The sequence below is a fragment of the Harmonia axyridis genome, chromosome 2, assembly GCF_914767665.1.
Source record: "Harmonia axyridis chromosome 2, icHarAxyr1.1, whole genome shotgun sequence".
Classification (NCBI taxonomy): domain Eukaryota; kingdom Metazoa; phylum Arthropoda; class Insecta; order Coleoptera; family Coccinellidae; genus Harmonia; species Harmonia axyridis.
In genome coordinates this window covers 7,981,232-8,003,157 of record NC_059502.1, presented here as the reverse complement: position 1 = coordinate 8,003,157, position 21,926 = coordinate 7,981,232, and the positions used below count along the sequence as shown (strand labels likewise).

The window sequence follows — 21,926 nt, the reverse complement described above, 5'->3', positions numbered from 1 at the left end:
AGCAAGTAGTTTTGTGGCTTATTCACAGTGAACCAGCGATATGATAGTATTTTAGAAGGCTTTCTTACTATCCTTCACGAAAAGGAAACATAGAGGTTGAAAAATAACAGAACATCAATTCCAGGATAACTGTTGGTGATAATATCAAATCACAGCAATTCAATGGAAATTAAATTTTTTCGATTGAGAAACTTCAGTGAACGTAGAGTTCTCATACAAAAGTGATGTATGTTTACAATTTGGAACTAACGTATATAGGGTGTTTTCTTTCGAGGTATATAACTTTAAGTTGGCATTACTGTTCAAGATGGCGACCGATTTAACAGCTGTCAAGTGATTTATTCTCAGTTTGATTTGGCAACTCATCATGAATAGACTCACGCCTGAACAACGCTTGCAAATAGTGCAATTTTATTTCGAAAATAATGGTTCTGTGCGGAATACGTATCGCGCACTACGTCCATTTTATTTTGTTTAGCGATGAAGCGCACTTCTGGTTGAATGGCTAAGTCAACAAACAAAACTAACGCATTTGGAGTGAAGCTAATCCTCAAGTGTATGTCGAAACACCGTTACATCCAGAAAAACAGTGATGGCCAGAACGTTACAGTCAATGGTGATCGGTATAGAGCCATGATTACTAACTTTTTCATTCCTGAATTGAACAACAATGATGTCCAGGAACTGTGGTTCCAACAAGACGGCGCAACATGTCGCACAGCTCGTGCCACAATCGATTTATTGAAAGACACGTTTGGCCTAATTTCACGTTTTGGACCTGTGAATTGGCCTCCAAGATCTTGTGATTTACACCGCTAGACTACTTTCTGTGGGGCTATGTAAAGGCATTGGTCTATGCGGATAAGCGACAAACCCTTGGCCATTTGGAAGACAACATTCACCGTGTTATGGCTGATATACGGCCACAAATGTTGTAAAAAGTCATCGAAAATTGGACGTCCAGATTGGACTACATCCGAGCCAGCCGCGGCGGTCATATTCCAGAAATCATATTTAAAATGTAATGCCGCCAGATTATCTTGCGGATAAATAAAATTCATGTCAATCGAATGATCCATCGTTGTTTCATTGCAATTTAAAGTTCTATATCTCTAAAAAAAACACCCTTTATAATAGCAGAACTATCATATTTAACGTAGATACATTCAAATATCCACTTGTTTTTCAATCAATCATTGATCTCTGCTTTCTAAAAGGTCAAGTAATCAGTTGTCAAATCTATTATCAACTATCAATTGACTTTCTCAATCCATTATCAAACAATTCATCCTTAATTGATTTGACATGGCTGTTAACAGTTCTGTTTGTTGAACGACAGTTTGAATAATCTTTCAGAAGCAGATATAAGGTGATATGTCAAAAATTAAATTTCTTGTTTAAAGCTAAGATCTGTAGTTCACATATTTTTTTTTTAATTTTCCTCCCCTTCTTATATCCTGAGTTATACTTTAATTTATATTTGCGGGAATTCAGCTTTCCAAACAAATATTGACACGTCCTGGCCTCGGTCCTGGCCTTCTTCCAATAAAGTCAGAATCACAAAAATATTAGGTTGTCCTTCTTTTTGTGAGCCACCCAGTACATTCCCAAGTAACGTCACAAAAAGTACATACTAAAATGTGATATGAAAAGAAAAAACGAAAAAATTTGTATATTTTCGAGTATATTTCATTCGATGCAAAAGAGATAGTTTCTGAAAGCCATACACAACCATTAACATCTCGTCCGATTGGTATTCTGACGACGCAGTCTTTCAGTATCTTCCATAATGTCGGAATTTCTCCACAAATACCCTTCTTTCTGTACTCCATTAATATTCCAAACGGTTGGTATGTTACCCTTGTCCGTCTCTGTCACTTCGTTTTACTCTTCACAGCGTTCATCGTGACAACATAAACAAAAACATCGAGATGGGATGAAACAGGTACCCTCCTTCAGATCTATAGACTACTGTCTTGGCGCCGATTCTTGGCTTCTTCGATTGATCCGGCTCAACAACTTTAATGAACAACCATTTGAAACAATATTTCTTCGAAGTGGAAGAAAGATTTCTTGAAAAAAGAATCGACACGAACTATTTTCATTCTGAAGCAGTGATAAAGAATACAATATCATCTGAATTGAATGTCACTAGGTACTTATTGAAGGAGCATTAGTACGTACAAGATAATCTTCGAAACCTGTAATAACCTATTTTCAAGTAGAAATATATGTTTCTTTTCGCTGCCTCATATATGAAAATAAGACACATTCCAACCTCTAAATGACATTTTAGGATTTCAATTCTTGCAACAATTGAATTTTGAATGGTGCAGCTTTAGATAATAGTACAAAATGCAGTGTAGCTATGTTCTATGCACGTTCTTGCAGCCTTCCGAATGGGGAAGTCGGGATCATCACGAACACACAGAGATTAGTCCCACTCAAGAGTAAATCTATTTTGTACAAGGAAGAAATGATTAACGTCCTTGTTTTAGCATTCCATGGTAAATCACCCTCACAATGAGGTTATTACTAGTAGTTAGAATGCACAGATTAATGATACAGATAACGATTTTATGTCCAGCATTTTGCGTTTTACTATTATTGGTATCAATATACGTATTGGAAACAAGAAGCTATAAAACTTATCAACCAGTTTATCAATGCCTCAATTTATGTTATTCTATTCATAGATGCATTGCTAACGTTATTGGAGAATCGATGAAAAATAGCCTCTATTGTTCATTCGTGCATCGCACATAAATTATGCTAGACAATGAATAAATTCCGAAATTGGAATAATAAGCTGGAAGAAGATTAATGTAAATACATAAAATAGCGATTTCTAACCAAGCCAGAAATATTTCGTTGAATTAATACCAACAACCTTTACAGTCATAGAAGCAGTTCCAAACAGGTTACTGTAACTCCGAGCCATCATAACATGAAGCATTCATTCTTTTCGTGGAGTGACGAGGTCTTCATGGTGAGATTATCACTTCTGTAGAGATTACGAAGCGATGCAGATAATAAAAAAACCGATTGAACGAACGGAATGCCACTTTGAAATTGAGACGTGAGTAGATTATCGAAATGCCTAGATTAAAAGTGAAATAAATGAAGTCATGCGACTATGTTTGCTCTTCGATATCAAATTTTTGGTGTTCGAGGACATAACAGGTGTGGAAACATTATTTTGTCGATAATAGAAGTTGGAGAAGATAACGAAACGAATTCAGAATTCGATTGCTGTGAATCATAAAACACATTAGGATCTAGACAGATAAGCTAGAGAAAGTGAAAAACTTCAAGGTTTCAAATTTCTTCTTCGCTTGGACTTCGCTAGAAACCAAACTAGCACATTTCACTCTTTTTAACTACATTCATAAAAATCCTTCTTGTTCACTTGTGAATGTTTGATATTAAGATATCAAATCTTTGGGGTATTAACTTCAAAGATGAAGAACAGCATCTAATATAGTAATGAACTGAGAGAAAGATTACGTTCTGGTTCTTTGAGAGGATTGCGTATCTTCGCGCAGTGCCTAAAGATTTAGATGAGTCTCTCAATAAATCATTCAAGTTCTTCAAGTCCACCTCCTAAACACTTTACAACGTAGAAACTATAGAATCATAAGGATAGCTTGAATGATATTCGAGCAACGTATCAACTGATTTTCAGAGGTTTCCAACCAGTTCTACCAGAAGATACAGAGTATTGGAATTGTGAGATAATAGTTTCCTAGAAATATACGGAATAAAGCTTGCTAGAAGTTGACTTGGCGCACTGAAGTTCGTTCACACACCATAGATGATCACACGCTACCTTCTCTGATTTGAAGAGATTAAAAAAAATCGAAAAGATGCTGTTATGACATATGAAGGCTCTCAGGTTCAATAATCCCATTCTTTCATGGTTTCCTTTGAACAAGTCAACGATACCATCCGAAAATATCGTATTCGCAAAATGTCCACTATCGAATGACCTTATGATTAATCGAGTAATGACGATACGTGACCAACCAGCAACCAATCGGATACAATTTCACCACACAAGCTTTATGAAATGATGCGGAGATCAAGTTGGACTGTGAACGAGCAGTTTAACTTCAAAAATAAACGTCAATGATCTATGGCTAAATGACACTCAATATGTTAGGGGCCCCATAAGTTAAAACACATTTTTTTCTTAAAAATTCGACTTTATTCGTCAACCTTCAAGAGTGACACATGTACTTGAACGCTCCTCTAACTTTTCAATACGTTTTTGTGTTGAAAGATTCGTCCTTGCATTCAAAATACTCTTCTATAATCTCTTTTCCATTAGAGGTACATTTCATCCACAGGAGCACTTTTTAAGATGGAGCAGAGTATGAATAATACTTATCAAGCTATTGCTTTGCTTGCGCTGTATTTTTGTTAATCGAAAAACAGTAATGTATCAATACATGAAACTCTTTTTTATCCATTATTCAAACAACCACTAAACATCATGTTCCGAAGTTTTGACAAACATATTTCGAATCACTAATGAAAAAAAAGGGTTATGGTACTGGCAGTGCCATCTGTGAGCCAGGACTGATTAATATTTATGACTTGTTATTTATGAAGCCTTTAAATAATTATTAGAGAAGGCTCTGCCCTTTCAATAGAGAGTTATTGACCGCCGGATAAGGAAATGCAGTAATGAATTATTTTGACATTTACTCATGCGCTTCATGAACCACAAATAAGGTTTACTTTATTAAGGTTAACGATTGGTCTTATTCGTGAAGGGATATTGCAGTGAGTTATTTTCAATTGACAATGACAATTTGGTGCCTGAAGTTAAACAGTCGTTTCTTTCTTAGATATTTTCTTTCTGTTATGTAAGAGAGGAAGACCACAAACAAATTTCTTCATCTATGGTTTGGGCGAAACACAAAAATATGATTAGGCTTCCTACTTGAAATATACTAAGTCTTTTTCCGTTGAAAAATTATACTTTATGCCTTTTAGAACTAGAAAGTGTTAATGACTATGATTTCTAAATGCTCCTTCTGTTTTTCATTACAAAACCAAGCCACATTCTAACCCATAAAAAATGAAAACCGAATACACAATATATAAGCCAAGCAAAGTCAACTTTTCATCAATTTTAAGGCTATAATTCAAAGTAATTTTCTAGGTACCTATTTACTATACTCACTTATACACTGTAATAAGTATATGTATGAGTGAATACTTGAGTGTCTTAGGTAACTTATATGATCTCTGTGAATACCCCCAGATTAATAATAATTAAAATAGCTAAATGGGGAAGAGTCTGATGTATGCATCAAACTAACTGACCAAATAAGTCAATTTGGATATAGGTGAGATGTTTGTAGTTTTCATAAAGAATTCAACGTGCTTTTGTCAATTTACTACGCTTTCAATTCCTTGATTCCATAAATTTTATTCACTGTTTTTTTAAATTAATTTTCCATCAGTTCCATTAGTTGCCATCAATGTTAAAGTTATAAACGTGAATTCTGCATTTCATCATACGAACTATAAAATTTTCAATATCAGTTCGGATATGATTGCTTTATATTCAATACATCAACGAGCACATTTGATTGAAGTACGACTGTAATAATATTGCCCATATATAGGTATAGCCTGCAACAACTATGGATAATATCAACATATTCCTTCCTAAACCGTTAAATTGATGAAAAATCATATCTAATAAAATACGGACAAGTCTATGTCTAACTGTTTTCGAGATGCACATTCAGAAGCTTACAGGATCATGGGCAGAACTTGCATCGAACCGCAGATATAAAGGTCTCCACCGCCGACAGCGCACATGCGATAGACTTTATCGTCCGTGACACCCCTAAAGGCCGCTCTCTGTATATCCGGCTTTTGCACTATCAAGGTCGCTCTATAGTGGGTACTTTCAACTCAAGGCGAAAACCGTAATGGAGGAAACGTAAACGTACTTTGATCGGGTAATGGGACCGTTTTGCGGATAAGTGCATTCGATTTTATTGGGTTTTTTCGAGCGTAAGCGTGACCATGAAACTCTAACCGGGCATGGGTTTCCGAGGGGGGAGATTCGTGGTATCGGATTATTTATTGGCTTCAGATATAGTGAGTCATTCAGTTCAGAAACAATGATAAGTCTTTGAAGAGTGCTGATAGATGATGAAATGACATTCTTTTCTCTATTTCAGTATCGTTATGAGTTCATTACAGTTCTAAAAACAGTGCTGTAATGAACTCATTACAGCATTGTTTTCAGTTATATTCTTCTTTTTGTGGTTGTCAACGCAAACTTCCAATCCTATCAAAATTCAACACACGTCAATTGTCAAGATAATATAATTTGGATTTAGTGAAATGATTTGTGACATCATTCGCAATTTCTCTTAATTATGTTGGTATTGATTCGATTTCGTCAGACATAATTCACGAATTTAATACGTAATTATAAATTATTTTAAAATTCGAAACGTACATTTCAAATTCAAATTCCGTAATCTGTCAATTTTCGTAACAGTCACACCAACTGCCAAGATACAATACAAATGTCAACTGTATAATGAGAATTTTTCATTGAATTTCGACAATATTCCACAAATCTTAACTGAAATAGAGAAAATATCGTCTAATACTCGATGCAGAAGGCTATTCCAACACTCATACGTTCGAAAACTCGCTCCCCCATTCTGCAACTTGTTTTAGAATATACTATTATTTCTTTCATTTTTATTTTGAAATTTGTAGCAACTACATATCTTTAACTAGGATGAGATAAATATTGGTGTGATCGATTGTTAGAATAATTCTCATTATTTCCATATTGCCTTCTATGTCCATAACATTCATCATAGAAACTTTCTAATACATATTTCATTGTTGCATTGAGAGCGTTAAGGTAAGTTGAGATTATTAACATTTCTTCTTGGACTCAGACAAGATGAAATAACGACCAATAAATACTTATACCTACTCAATTTGGATTCAGTGAAATACCTTGGAATTTATGACTTCCGACTACAGTTCTGTGAAATATTTCTCATTATAGAAATTTGATAAATTCATTGGATAACAGCCTTCAACTCTGAAGTGCATGATAGAGAACGCTTGGCGGTTTTCACAAGAAAGTTGGCTTTAGCATTGACCCCTAGTATTTAACACCTTGAACTTAGTACTCGGATAAGACCACTTGAGAACCATGCAATAATTGTAAGCAGAACTGTCAAAAATACTTTCAAAATTGTCTAGTTACAAGTTACTTTCTGAAAGAATTTCTGAACTTTGGGTATCTAGTTACTTTCTCGAATAAAAGGGCTTAAATAATAAATACAGGGTGGTACACAAAAAACAGTGCTGCTACATATTAACCATGTTTCCCGATTCGGCTCAAGTAGAAAGTTATAAGCATTTTAAGGTTTCAGAATGGCCTGATGGCACTTCTGTCATTACGATGTTTACTCCACCGAGTTAACACGTAACTCAATCGTTATGAACATAGAAATTCTATAAATTATAGTATTTTCTCGGTTTCATTATTAACCGAGTTTTTTACCCAAATTTTTTTAAAATAACTTCAATATTATTTCTGGGAACAGCTCTAGAAGACTTCATAACGTTTCATATTATCCTTTGTTACATCCTAGCCTCAATTCACTCCAAATTGTTCGGAATTTATGCAAATCTCAACAATCTTTTCGATCGCTTTATCGACCATAAATTAATCGAATAAAAATACCAAGAGCCATGCATTATTCAGTGACTATTGTAGATGGCATAGCGATCGTGTTTCCCAGGATTACAAGATCGTTGTAATTGTGTCGATTGCGCAATCAGAGGTCAAATGCAGCGTCGTAAGTGACCGATTAGGTTCCTTGGACTTGAAGCGATTAAACGCCTCCAAATGGACTTTCTATCGACGAAAATAAACGTCTACGTAATTGAGAAGTCACCGTTCGACTTCGTCGTTATGGGTGTTCTGGTCTTGTTAGTTGAAATTGATATCTTTAACGATTTTATAAATTGAAGATTCGTGTTTACACATCGGAATAGCAATTCTTTTTTGAAATAAGTGGCAGTAAAATTCAAAAAAATGTTTTTTAACGTTCGTTATCTGAATTGATCGCTGTATTATTTCGTCAAAACGAGTTTAATTGACGAATGTTTAGCCCGGAATGGTCTTAAAACAATAACCATCCATGTAAGATGAACCCTGAGTTTGTTAATGGGCAAAATCCCAACAATTAATTATTGGCAGAGTCAAACCGATATTTTTCTATATATTTTGACACGAAAAATTGTGTTAGGCACCGATAATTGTCTTGGATACTTAAAAGACCCTGAAAAACAACTTTTCAGCGGAAATCTCAGAGCAATAAACATTGATACAGGGAGCATTTGTGATTTTCAGTAAGCAAATTTTGTCCCCAACATGAACTATCAAATTTGACATGAAGCGCGCGGAAATGAAAACATATAAGTGATACGATATTTCACTCAATTCACGAGTTTCTCTACAAAGAACGCACTTTTTATGTCCCATAGTGAATCAACGTTTCATATTAACTCAAAATATATTGAAATAAATACCTAAATATATCAGAAATTCGGAAAACAAACTTCAAGCGCGCCAAACGACGTGAAACAACCGATGACACTAGGAGAGCAAAAGTTGCCAAACGTTGGATTTCAGCAAGTAGATACAGAACATAATAAACATTCTGCTTATTATAAATTCGACAATTAGGAAAAATATCGGATTCTAAATATTCAAATTTGCATATTTAACCGGGAATCACTCAAATAAATATATTTCATTCAATATAATATACATTCATAATGATATAGTGAAATTGTGGATTTGAAAATATATCACAATCCGACAACGTAATCTAACCATGTTGGGGACATGTAAAAATTGCGTATACTCCCTCTATCTATGTTGATTGCCTACTCTATGACTGGAATAAATGGATATCACTAAATTATTTCCGATACTATAGATTTATCGTCTACAGTTATTAAACTGTCCACAGAAATACAGATTAAAACAAACGTTGTTTTCACGAAAATTACTGTTAATCTCAATGCTTTCGTACCAAACGTATTTTTCCCCATCAATTCAATCGCTTGCGTCAGATGTGTCCGATTTTTCGATCCAATATCCAATTCCAATCTATCTCGAGGCGATGGACCCTTCAGGCATCAATAAAACATCGTTGTCCAATTCTATCCACTCAACTTGAGGCGCCAGACATTTCTGGTCGAACACGTGAAATTGTTTCAACAAACCATAAACAACTTAACAGTCGAAGACAATATCAAATGGGTCCAAATACCGTTAGCAATTTGTCGAAAAGTGAGGGATATTGTCATGGAAAGATAGCCCCCACCGCCTATGGTGTTGTCCATTTATTTTGGTAAAGTTGGGTCTATTATCACCATTGTAACATTGTGTTGGGATTGTAGTGTTCGAAGATTTCGCTAGAATGTTCGGTTTATTTTAAACTCCATAGAAACCCTCTCCGGCGTTCTCGCAGTTTTGAAGTAGAAGAAATGTAGTAAAATTGAATTAAAGGAAAATCATCACAATGATTCATGTTGTAAGAGTACAACATAAATCGAGAACATACCAAATAATTCATAAATTATTTAACTTGGGAGTATAATCATTTCATATCATTATTTTTCCACGCAGAATTCAACGCAATTTTAAAAAAATAGAAGTTTCAATTTAAAACACCAAAATTATGGTCGAATTTCTTCACAATTTTTGACACAATAATTTGAACATCCGGTGATGAGATTCCTTGAATTCGAAATGGACTATTTGAAATAATTCAACAGTTGATACAGAAAGTAGTCAAGAATTGAAAACTTAATCATATCAGAAAAAAATAGGTAGTTTCATAGAGAATATCGAAAAATATCATGATTTTCAGTTTTCAAATAGAACCAGTTCTCTAAAAACGTAATATAGGCACTTTATACAATTCGATAATATTGATTCTGAAGGCTTCAATCAGAATATTGAATGAATGGAAAAAAACTAGCAAGTTCAACTTATATCTTTCGTAACTGATAAGATGTCAAATATGGGTTAAACTGATGTACAGATAAAGACTCTTTATCTATACAACCAAATCAGAATTCACACTTAAGGTTCTCAAATTTTATGTGTAGACCACTTAGCGGAGGAAACTAATGGTTATGAATATTGTCATCTATCTCAATTACTACTATGTAAGATACTTGAGGCTCTAATTTCTTTCATTTAGGCTGTACTCTCTTCTTTGGGTTCATAAAATGTACACAATATTCACATCATGAAGGAATACCCGTTTACTGCATATATAACTTTCTTTGCTTCCTTTGTTCTTACAACACAAGACTCAATATTGTATGTGGATGAATAATACATTTTTATTTTGTGTTTCATTCACCTTTTTCCGATTCCTTCTATGTTCACGTGAAATTATATTGTATGGAATAGCTTTCAAAGGGCGATATGTCTGAAGAAATAGGTGTTATAAATTATAATAAAAATGTGAAAATATGTTCAATCAAATTGGTGGCATCAATCAATTTGAACACTGTTTATTATTTTTTGACATTTTTATGTCATATGAGTTCAACATGAAGGTGCCATCTTCGACACAGCCTCTTCAACAATCAATTCATTGAAAACAAACTTTGGTGATGATATTACATTAAGAAATGAACCAGTTAATCATCCTCCTAGATCCTGTGATTTCACACCTTCTGATTTATTTCTTTGGGTATATGTTAAAGCCTCAAGTTTATGATGTATATAATCTTACAACTGAGTAGCTAAAAATCAGCAATTGAACATTCTATAGACGAAATTAGGATGATTGTAATACAGTACGTACAGCGTGGTGGTCAGTTGAATCGTTGAATGAAGTTATTTTATTCTCCATACTTGATGGCTTATTATACTTAAGTCTCACTAAATAATTCATATGTTTTCTTGTTATTTTCAATTTGTATCAATACTATTGAAGAACTCCATATATTATTGTTTAATAATCTTGAATATCGGTATTGTTGTTAATCATTTGTGGCCCTTCAGCGGCAAAAGAGAAATAACCCACTGGCCGCCAATTGAGTCAACCTATTCACCAAACAATATTCTATGCTCGTTACTGTCAACCTTAGAACAAACCCAACATTTCGAGAACACCGAAAACTCACCGTGCTTCGCCAGAAAAACCATCTAGCTAATCCAAAAAGCAAAATCTTCCAGGCCTCTCAACGCCCACACAAAGATAATCCAGATAAATGACCGCACTGACAGTGTATACACTGAAAATCGACCCGAGGTCGAAGCCGTACGGGCCACTAATTGAAGTAATTGAACATCACAAACACATATACACAACACATACACGCACCGTACGAACCGAGCTCCGGCACAAACAATGACCCTCGATAGGAGTTGTGTGTTAGCGGAAGAAGAAGTCGAGGGCAGAGAACAACGCTTCTCGTCTATGACGATGATGCTGCGCCTGCACGTGCAACAAGCCAAACCGACGCCGCTTGTTGGAGGCGGCCGAATGAAGTCGGCGCGAAAGCTCGGGGACCCGGGACCTGGAGATCCGAACGACAGGCAAGTCGGAGACCGCGAGTTGGTGAGGATTGACGGGTAAGGGTCGGCGCACACGGGACGATCTGCCCGACGGTCTCGGGTACGTCTGATTTCATTGAACTGTTTAGGAGAGGTATTTTCATTAGTTATTTGAAGAGTTCGATGGATATTAAGGGATGGAATCATTTTGTATTAGATTTTCTTTGTTTTCGAGAGATTGACAGATTGCTCTATTATTTCGCCACAATGGCTGTTATTTCTAAATTTGTTCATCAGAAGCTACATTTAGATCATTGACGAAGAATTTGAAAGCAAGGTTTTGGATTCCTTTGACATTTTGGTGGTATAGCCTTGACAGATGTGAAAGTAGTAACCATATTAATGAATTTTTGGATTTTTCTAAATATATTAGTTGCACTGGATTTTTTTGGAGTTGGTCTTAATTCTTTAATTTGAACGCCATTTTATTATTTGTAGAATATCATTTTCTCCAAGTCTGTGACTAATTTTATCATCAGTACCCACGAATTTATTTATTATCTTTCAGATACAGAAAATGTTGTGCCAACCCACTTTTGTCAATGCAAAAATCACTTAACAATATTATTTATGGAAATATGTATGTATTCCATTCATTTTAAAGAAAATTCACTGAATTAAAGAAACCAATCTATAATGCTCGTACAAAAGGCTCATTCTTACACTCGTTCATTCAAAAACTTGGAACTTTGCGGCTCATTTTTGAATTTTGAAGTCGTGGAAGAATATCAATATCTTCTGCACTTTTATTGTGAATAACTATTTTTAGCTCGACCAAAATTGTCGAACATTATCTCACCCCAGTCAGAATTTTATTTCACATACGGGGTGTTTTTCAATTGGAAGTACCAAGAAAAATAAGAGATTTCTTGGATAATTTGAAGAAATAAAGTCCTATAAACATATGCCAGCAAACTCTTTGATTCGAGACACATGTGTTTCTTGTAGTCCTACATTTTTTTGATGAATATTTCAGTTAATCTTCGCTACACATTAAGTAAATAAGTAATAAATTCATTCATCACAGCTGAAGGATTAAAAGAGAATTTTTTTCTGGAAATCTATAGCAGATACGATACGATAAAACTACAAGGAACCAATAAGTGTTGTGCGGGACCGAAGTTTTTATTCAGACTCTTCTGAACTACCAATGATTGTTAACTAATAAAAAATTGTCAATAGAAAATTGAAATGTGAAATGAAATTTCACTTGCGATTTCACTTCTTTCCAACGTTTCCGTCACTATTCAAACAGAATTCTTGTAAATTAAGAAATAACCTCAACAACTTTGACATTAATCCAATAAATCCTAAAAATCAACAAAAGTTTCAAGGATTTACAGCGGAACATTATACCAGTAAACAGGATTATGAATCGCCACCCCTATTCCCGAACATCCTCAAAATCGACGAAACAATCGCAAAACCCACGGGGTCATCCTAAAAGACGGCCACCTGGTCGGAGTTCTCATCTGTCGATAAGCTCCGCACGTGGGTACCCGCCATAAGGCCGAGCGAGGGACCTTGCCAGGTATATACAATGGCCGATCGAATCGCATCCGTAAAACGTGGAACACGTATATACCTACGGAACCCACGACGAGTCGCCGTTTTCGAGTACTTGGGCTGTTCACTCGTCGACTTTACAAGATGCAGGAGGCTTGTCGCCGATGATGAAAAGAAGTCAACATCTGCCCTCGGCCGATAATTGCCCAACAAACTCTGGGGTCTCGAGAGGGAGCTTTGTGCACGAACAGTTGCTGCTTTTTTGAGCTGTGTAAACAGATATTATGCATATTGATTTATGATTTCCTCTTGGAAACGGACATTTGGATTGGTTTCGGAGGAAATGAGATTGGAGATGATGTGAATTCAGGAGCTTCGACGTGTTTGTTAAAATCGATGTGAATTTTCTCACCAAAAACGGCATGATTCTCAGAGCGATATTTTATAAACAAATATGTAGTAGGCTTCTGATTGATCGTACCTACAATTTTTTCTATATGGCATAATATAAAAAGATCTATTTGATAAGCTTCATTAACCATAAAATCTGTGGTGGCTAACAAACAATTTTGGTTCAACATAAACCAATTTTTCTAATTTATCTTCGGCTAAAACTGTTCGAATGGTCGCAAGATTCAGAAACCTGAATCATACTGAAGTCGATAAAATATCGATGACGTTATAGGAAAGGTAGAAGAGAATCGTGATCATCACCGATAGTCAATGAGTTCACTTCCAACATTTACTGTCCCTAACCCTTCAGAAGTACATATTATCAACTATCAACTTCCTCGGTTGCTCAGTTGGTAAGAGCGCTGGACTAGTAATACGAAGTTTGCGAGTTCAAGTCCCGTTCGAGGAGGTACATTTTCAGGAATGAAAAAATTGTGTGTTAGCCATCAAATATTATGCTATTATAATTAATTTCAGACATTAACCAATTTTTTCTTCATTAACAACATTATAACAAATTGTGAACCTTATCAACATTTCCTTATTCGCATTACTATGAAATTGGCAATTCTTAAAGGATCAGGTGAATGCTAGATTGCCCGCACCATATATGGATATATATTTCATTGCATTGTCTGGTTATCAATTTTTTGTGAAGAATAACCAGACTCAAAGGGTATGTCCGCAAGCATCCTTGAAACCTCATTCTCTGAAAATATACTATCCTTTATATATCTTTCAGCAGCAGACGTTTCAGCGTAGTCATACTGCGGCTACAGGATCTGCCAAAAGAGCTGCAGCTGTTCGAATCAGTGATCTGTATGATTTTCCAGGATCGCACACACCCAGTTTCAGTTATTTAGCAGTGTGTTTCTTTCAACTGCTGCATTCACATATTTTTGAGACAGAATCCACCTAATAAACTGGATATTAATGCAACTTTGTAAAGGATGTTTTTTTTAGAGCTATGGAACTTTAAATTGCAATAAAACAACGATGGATCATTCGATTGACATGAATTTTATTTATCCGCAAGATAATCTTGTGGCATCACATTTTAAATATGATTTCTGGTATATGACCACCACGGTTGGCTCGGATGTAGTCCAATTTTCGATTACTATTTCCAACATTTGTGGCCGTATTTCGACATTAACACGGCGAATGTTGTCTTGCAAATGGTCAAGGGTTTGTGGCTTATCCGCATAGACCAATGACTTTACATAGCCCCACAGAAAGTAGACTAGCGGTTTTAAATCACAAGATCTTGGAGGCCAATTCACAGGTCCAAAACGTGAAATTAGGCGGTCACCAAACGTGTCTTTCAATGAATCGATTGTGGCACGAGCTGTGTGATATGTTGCGCCGTCTTGTTGAAGCTACAGCTCCTGGACATCATGGTTGTTCAATTCAGGAATGAAAAAGTTAGTAATCATGGCTCTATATCGATAACCGTTGACTGTAACGTTCTGACCATCATAGTTTTTGAAGAAGAATGATTCCACCAGCCCATAAAGCGCATCAAACAGTCAGTTTTTCTGGATGTTTCGACATACACTTGAGGATTAGCTTCACTCCAAATGCGGCAGTTTTGTTTGTTGATGTAGCCATTCAACCAGAAGTGCACTTCATCGCTAAACAAAATAAAATGGACATAGTGCGCGATACGTATTCCGCACAGAACCATTATTTTCGAAATGAAATTGCACTATTTGCAAGCGTTGTTCAGGCGTGAGTCTATTCATGATGAATTGCCAAACCAAACTGAGAATAAATCACTTGACAGCTGTTAAATCGGTCGCCATCTTGAACAGTAATGCCTACTTAAAGGTATATACCTCGAAAAAAACACACTTTATTTGGTCAGCACACTTTTTGCCAGCCACAGCTCAAAATTTTGGTACCTTTTGTGATACGAGTTCCGTTTTAATGGGTTTTGTAATGACTGACATCTTTTTAGAGACTTCAATTATTTTTTTTCCTTTTTTTCAATGCTTCCATTTGAAGTTCAACAATTATAATGACTCCCATGGTGAATCGATATACGTTCACTATGATAGCATCAAATCAAATTGGATTTCCAAATATGTAGATGCAGTAATTTCCAGCCTAACCCTATACGAAATTTCCTCGGAAAAAACCTACCTCAAATTACCAACAAGTCAATAATGAAAATTTTATGATTCGAATCTTTGTTTCCTAGAACAATTCCGACGAAAAACCAAAAACAAACAGAACCAACGTACACACATAAAAATTCCAGGAAAACGTGTAGATTATTTATCGATATTCGATTATCTAACTCCTCCCGAATGGATCCAAAAAAGGCCATTGTTCGCCTAATTCGCATTTCCATTGTATTTCAGGGCCCAACTCGATTTATATACCTTCAACTAAATTATACTGCATTGAAAATATTTCGTCCCAACCGATTGAATTACTCAACTCAATGAAGGTTCTCGTTTATTCTCCATTTAATCTATTTTGTCTGACCTATTTCGACATCGAGAGTACTCAATGCACTAAAATCGTTATCGAAGTGTTTATTTACGATCAGTTGGAACATCCTAATTTATTTTGGGTTATTCAAAAGGTTTTGATTGATTTAATCACTTGTGGAATGGTCCATCGAAAACAAATAATAAATTAATATAAGGATGGAGAGGGGTAGATGACAACTGCCATGTAAAATAGTGAAATAGTATTATCCAAACGAAATATGAACCTTTCTCTCTGTTTAAAACAAGTTTTAAACTTTCTATGTTTATACCTACTATCGAAAATTGGTGTTTTTATCATGATCAGCTATCAATTAGTAACGGCTCAATACGTTACTCAACACTGTACATTCAATATTGAAGATTTTTGAGAATGGATAATGAAATATGTTTTGGTAAAGTTTTCAAAAAATTCCAATCAATATTTTCTAATGAATGACTCTATGTTCACTGCTAGAATACCCAAGTTGAACCGCTTCATCATAAATCTAGATCCGAAAACGTATTGTTATACTATCTTGCAAATATAAAGAATAAACAATTTATAACTTTCAAAATTAATGTGCATAACATACCTCAGACATGAAAAACTGGATGGATTCACAAAGATCAAAAATCAATTTCATTCAAGTTGAGTTGTTAACAATCACCGATTCGTTGACAGAAGTTTCTTTTAATCTATGTTCAATCAAAGTAACTGGCGTTTCAGAAGCCCGGAATTGTGTTCGAAATACAATTCTGTAGTTGAATTCCTCAGCTCTGTCAACTGACACGATAGTCGAATTAAATTCTATAATCAAGCTGTCTGTCCATGTAAATGTTAATCAATATCTCAGAATCTATCCATTAGATTTCACTGAAGATTTGTGGAGGTATATAGATATATGAGTGAAGTTCATCGATAAGATAAGTAACACAAATAGTTAGATTTGTAGTTTATATACGGAAATAAAAGGGTTTTTCTGATTTTATAACCCTCTAATCCTAACCTAAATATCTTTGGAGGGACAGCTTGATTTGTTTCGAATTTTTCTGTTTACAGGGAGCACCGATGAAAAGACAAGAATATACAAGAAAGACGAATTTTGGCGAAGTGTTGTGATCATGGCTAGAAGATGACACATTTATTTTCGAAAAAGGTATAAATTCCATCTATCGATATAATCGGAGAAAACAAATAAGCATTAAAATATTCTTCTCATGATTAGACTTTTCGACTTCTCTAGTACAACTACTGACTAAGAATCTTCAAAGGTGAAAATGTGAGTATTAAAAATCTATATTCAAATATTCTCCGAAAATATAAGTCCTGTTGTGAAATATATCATACCCACTCAGTACTATCAGTAATAATAGCACAAGAGCATAGACAATATTCGATTATAAACCGATTCACGAGACGTAGCTCGCGAAACATCACGAGAGCGCAGCTCGAGTGGTGTTTCGCGAACTACGTCGAGTGAAGAGGTTCGTATAATCGAAATATATTGTCGATGCTCTAGTTGGTATCCGTTACGATTAATTTCATTAACTATAACCAAAGCACTGCATTTTCATATTTCAATGACATTTAATTGTATCCCAATATGACAGGAGGCGAAACACCAAAACGATCATACCACGTCGTCAAGGGTATATCTACTTATCAATACGACGGTTCATCAGAACATGACGAGGAACATGAGTATATTCAATAGGGATGTTGCGTCATATAATGAAATGAAATGAATTTAGGTTTTCCACATTAAAGGAAAAATACTAAAATAGCATTTTCACTATCTTATTTCTCGAATTCAATTCAATAAAATTGTTTTAAATTGTGCGAACGCCAATCAGGGCAATTTGACGTCATAGCACTGAAATAATTAGAACATAAACAAACTAATCTTATCTAGAACTAGTTCATCTATGGTTTAGAACGTCAGATGATATAATAAAACCTAAGATGTCTAAAAACCTGGTGTATGGACTGAATAGCTTTTGTTTTGCCAATTTCGAGAATATTAGTTAAGTTTCTGATTGGCTAGGATCGGGTTTTGATTGATGTATCCTGTCAAAATCAAGGGAAAAAAGATCGAAATGAAAGGTATGACATTGCGGCGCCGCCACGAAGTAAAACTAATATTTTCAATTTGGTCGAATGTCATTCCATTCAAAAATTGACGAGTGCATTCACCATGTTTTTAGACATCTTAAATCAAACCGACTTGACTGTCAATATCAACTTATATTAGTACAGTTTGATAAACCGTTAGCACGTGGTGATCATAGATAAACTATTTAGTTTGTCTAAGGTGGTGACTCTTTTATGCAGTGACGTCACCATAATACCGTGAAAGAATGGAGCGGGAATTTTGAATTTTTTTTTATTTACGTATTTTTTATTGGTATATTTTTCCATGAGAATATTTTTTTTTCGTGTTTATATGAGCTTATCTACAAATTAAAGGCAATTTCAAAATATAGGCGACATCCCTATCCTGGAAACACACCAACAAACGTCTGATCATAAAATATCCGAACACAGAGTCGGAACACGCAGGGACAGAGAGAGAGAGCAGAGACGTTCATAAAATCTGAATGCGATACGCGCTGATTGAAATTTATGTGCGGACAGACGTCCGTAACGACAAAACGTATTTTCCTATGAGCGATATACGACGGTCGCGGTCTTGAATATCAATGGCTGAAACCGAATTATGTGATTCTCGGCCGAGCATTGTGCCCGCAGAGAGGACACGATATGTTCATTGTAGATGGACGGCGAAAATTGGCAGTGGTTGGATGAAGCGCGCTATTCGCTTCAGTCGCTCCGAGATCGATGGCTTCTATTTATTTTTTGTTTTGAGAGAAGACGGGTGGATGTTTAGTGACTTTTTTCCTGTTTGGATGGTGTCCGCTATTTTCTGACAGAACACTACCAAATTCGGATAAAACCTAATTGAAATTAAAAGTTCCTCCATGGGACTAGTGTACCATTTTATCGATTGATTCGAATATGTAGAACACGAGAATGCTTGCAGTTTGGCGATCAATAAATTATTTCAGAAATTATAGGTAAAAATCTGAAATTTTCGAGAAAAAAATTTATGATATTCTCGAGGCTGCAACTTCTCCTGGACGTGAGCTACGCCCTTGAAACCTCAGTATGTTTTAGATCGGAACTTGATGTTCTAAAACGTTCTTGTTTGAGTGGTCTGTGACGAATAATTCAAGAGATATAACTATTTTGGAGGCAAATGCAATTTTGTCCATTATTTCGAGTTCGAATTTCCTCAAAAAAAAAAAAAAAAGATGAACTGTGTTTTCAACGCGGGATCCGTATGCTGCCCGAAGGTTGGGAGAAAATAGTGGCCAGATATGGACAATACTTCGAATCATAAATATTATAACCAGTTTTTTATAATACAGACTCGAATTCGGAAAAAAACTGCGGAAGCAAAGTTGTACGCCTATGTAAAGGGTGTTTTTTTTAGAGCTAAGAACTTTAAATGGCAATAAAACATTCGATTGAAATGAATTTTATTTATCCGCAAGATAATCTTGTGGCATTACATTTTAAATATGATTTCTGGCACATGACCGCTACATATGGCTCGGATGTAGTCCAATCTCGACGTTCAATTTTCGATGACTTTTTCCAACATTTGTGGCCGTATATCGGCAATAACACGGCGAATGTTGTCTTCTAAATGGTTCAGGGTTTGTGGCTTATCCGCATAGACCAATGACTTTACATAGCCCCACAGAAATTAGTCTAGCAGTGTTGATTCACAAGATCTTAGAGGCCATTTCACAGGTCCAAAACGGGAAATTAGGCGGTCACCAAACGTGTCTTTCAATAAATCGATTGTGGCACGAGCTGTGTGACATGTTGCGCCGTCTTGTTGGCTCTATACCGCTCACCATCATCGTTTTTGGAGAAGTACGGGCCAATGATTTCACCAGCCCATAAAGCGCACCAAACAGTCAGTTTTTCTGGATGTAACGGTGTTTCGACATACACTTGAGGATTAGCTTCACTCCAAATGCGGCAGTTTTGTTTGTTGACGTAGCCATTCAACCAGAAGTGCGCTTCATCGCTAAACAAAATAAAATGGACGTAGTGCGCGATACGTATTCCGCACAGAACCATTATTTTCGAAATAAAATAGGACTATTTGCAAGCGTTGTTCAGGCGTGAGTCTTTTCATGATGAATTGCCAAACCAAACTGATACTTGACAGCTGTTAAATCGGTCGCCATCTTGAACAGTAATGCCAATTTAAAGTTATATCTCCAGAGAATTGACATCCCACCATTCTTCCAAACCTCCTTCAGATCGGCGATTCCAAAATGCTCGACAGCTCCACAAATCTACCCCTTGACGTCGATTTACGTGGGAATCGTCCAACAACAGCCAGGCGATATAGAATCTCCGTCCGGACCGAAAGCCCTAAGAAAAAAAAGTTGATTCATTTCTTCATTATGTAATCACGACACCGGCATCGGAAAAAATATCCATTACAGACCCTGACGTGTGAAGGGGATCGAATAAATTCGTCCGGTGTGGCGGCGGAACTACCAAACCACCCCCACTCCGCCACCCTCTCGGCTCGACAATTTGTCATAATCGCGTATTCAAAATGCCATTCCGAACGGAGCAACGGTCCTAGATCGTTATCGGAAGATTAATAATGGCCTCCTGGAGGGTTGACTCGTTCGGCGATTGTTACAACTGGAAACGGACGGAGTCGACGTTGCCGATAGACGAGGCGGCCATGGAATTTGTGGGGTATCAGGAAGATTTTACAGGTTTCTGTATAGCTGCGAAACTTGTGGATGAGACGGAAGGTAGGTCGTTGGTTTTTGCGCGCTTGCTCCAAGAGGCAGGAGGGCTATCATTTTGACTAGGGGAGTTATTAGGCGATAAGGTGATTCAAAAATAAAGAATTCGAGGTTAAAATCTAATTTAATGTTCATCCGTCAAGTGGATTGTCTTGTACACAGTAACCCTCGAAGTAACCAGTAACTGATCTTGCATTTTTCAGCCCCTACAAGCAAAGGCAACTCTGTCATTACTATAATTACAGTATTTCCAGCCATTTCCAGTCATTCCAAATAAAGCTTATAAATTTCCCAAAATGCATGAACTTTTTCGACATTTATTTTGATAAAGATAGGATAGGATGTTTTCTGGATGAATATGCAACTTTATTGTGAAAAAGCCCTAATACCGTTACGGTAAAAGTGTTCATCTTTTGAGGCCATCCACGAATCAAGCCATTTTTTATGTCTTCATATGAGTGGAACTGCTGATGAGCCAGAACATATGCCATGGACCGAAACAAGTGATAATCCAACAGCGCAATATCTGGGAAATACAGCGGATGGTGTAGGACGTCCCATTTGAGCCTTTCCAAATAGGTTTTTAAGGGTTTTGCAACGTGAGGCTCATCGTTGTCATGCTGTAGAGTGTCCTTATCGTGTGTCCTGCTCCTACTGGGGCTGTTTTTCACAAGTGCTCGGCTAAATCACCTCAATTGAAGTCGATACCGTTCCTCAATAATAGTTTTACTCGCTTCCAACATCTCATAATCAATAATACTGACTTGGTCCCAACAAATACACAGCATAACCTTCAACCAATAATGCCCGAGCCTAACCAGTAAAAACATTTTTTGACTCAAAAATTTCACTTCATTCGTCAACATAATCACCTTCAAAAGACCTACATCTCTTTCGATGCTGCTCTAACTTTTTAATATCTTTTTTTGTAGAAAGTTTCGTCTTTGTCCTCAATAATCACAGGTGGCCAGATCTGCTGAATAAGT

The 21,926-nt window shown here is 36.0% G+C and overlaps 1 protein-coding gene across 2 annotated transcripts in view; it reads right to left on the bottom strand.

Annotated features, from left to right (window-relative positions):
- The window catches only part of LOC123673113 (caskin-1), a 262,265-nt gene that overhangs the window by 182,922 nt on the left and 57,417 nt on the right, over positions 1–21,926 (bottom strand). The window contains exon 1 of one of the 2 annotated variants that reach the window (XM_045607551.1): positions 11,224–11,574. The exons of the other annotated variant lie outside the window; for it this stretch is intronic. Within the exon in view, the coding sequence (XP_045463507.1) occupies positions 11,224–11,245 (22 nt within the window). The 5' untranslated portion in view covers positions 11,246–11,574. Of the gene's footprint in view, positions 1–11,223; positions 11,575–21,926 lie in introns of those variants that run through there. 2 annotated transcript variants of the gene reach the window in all.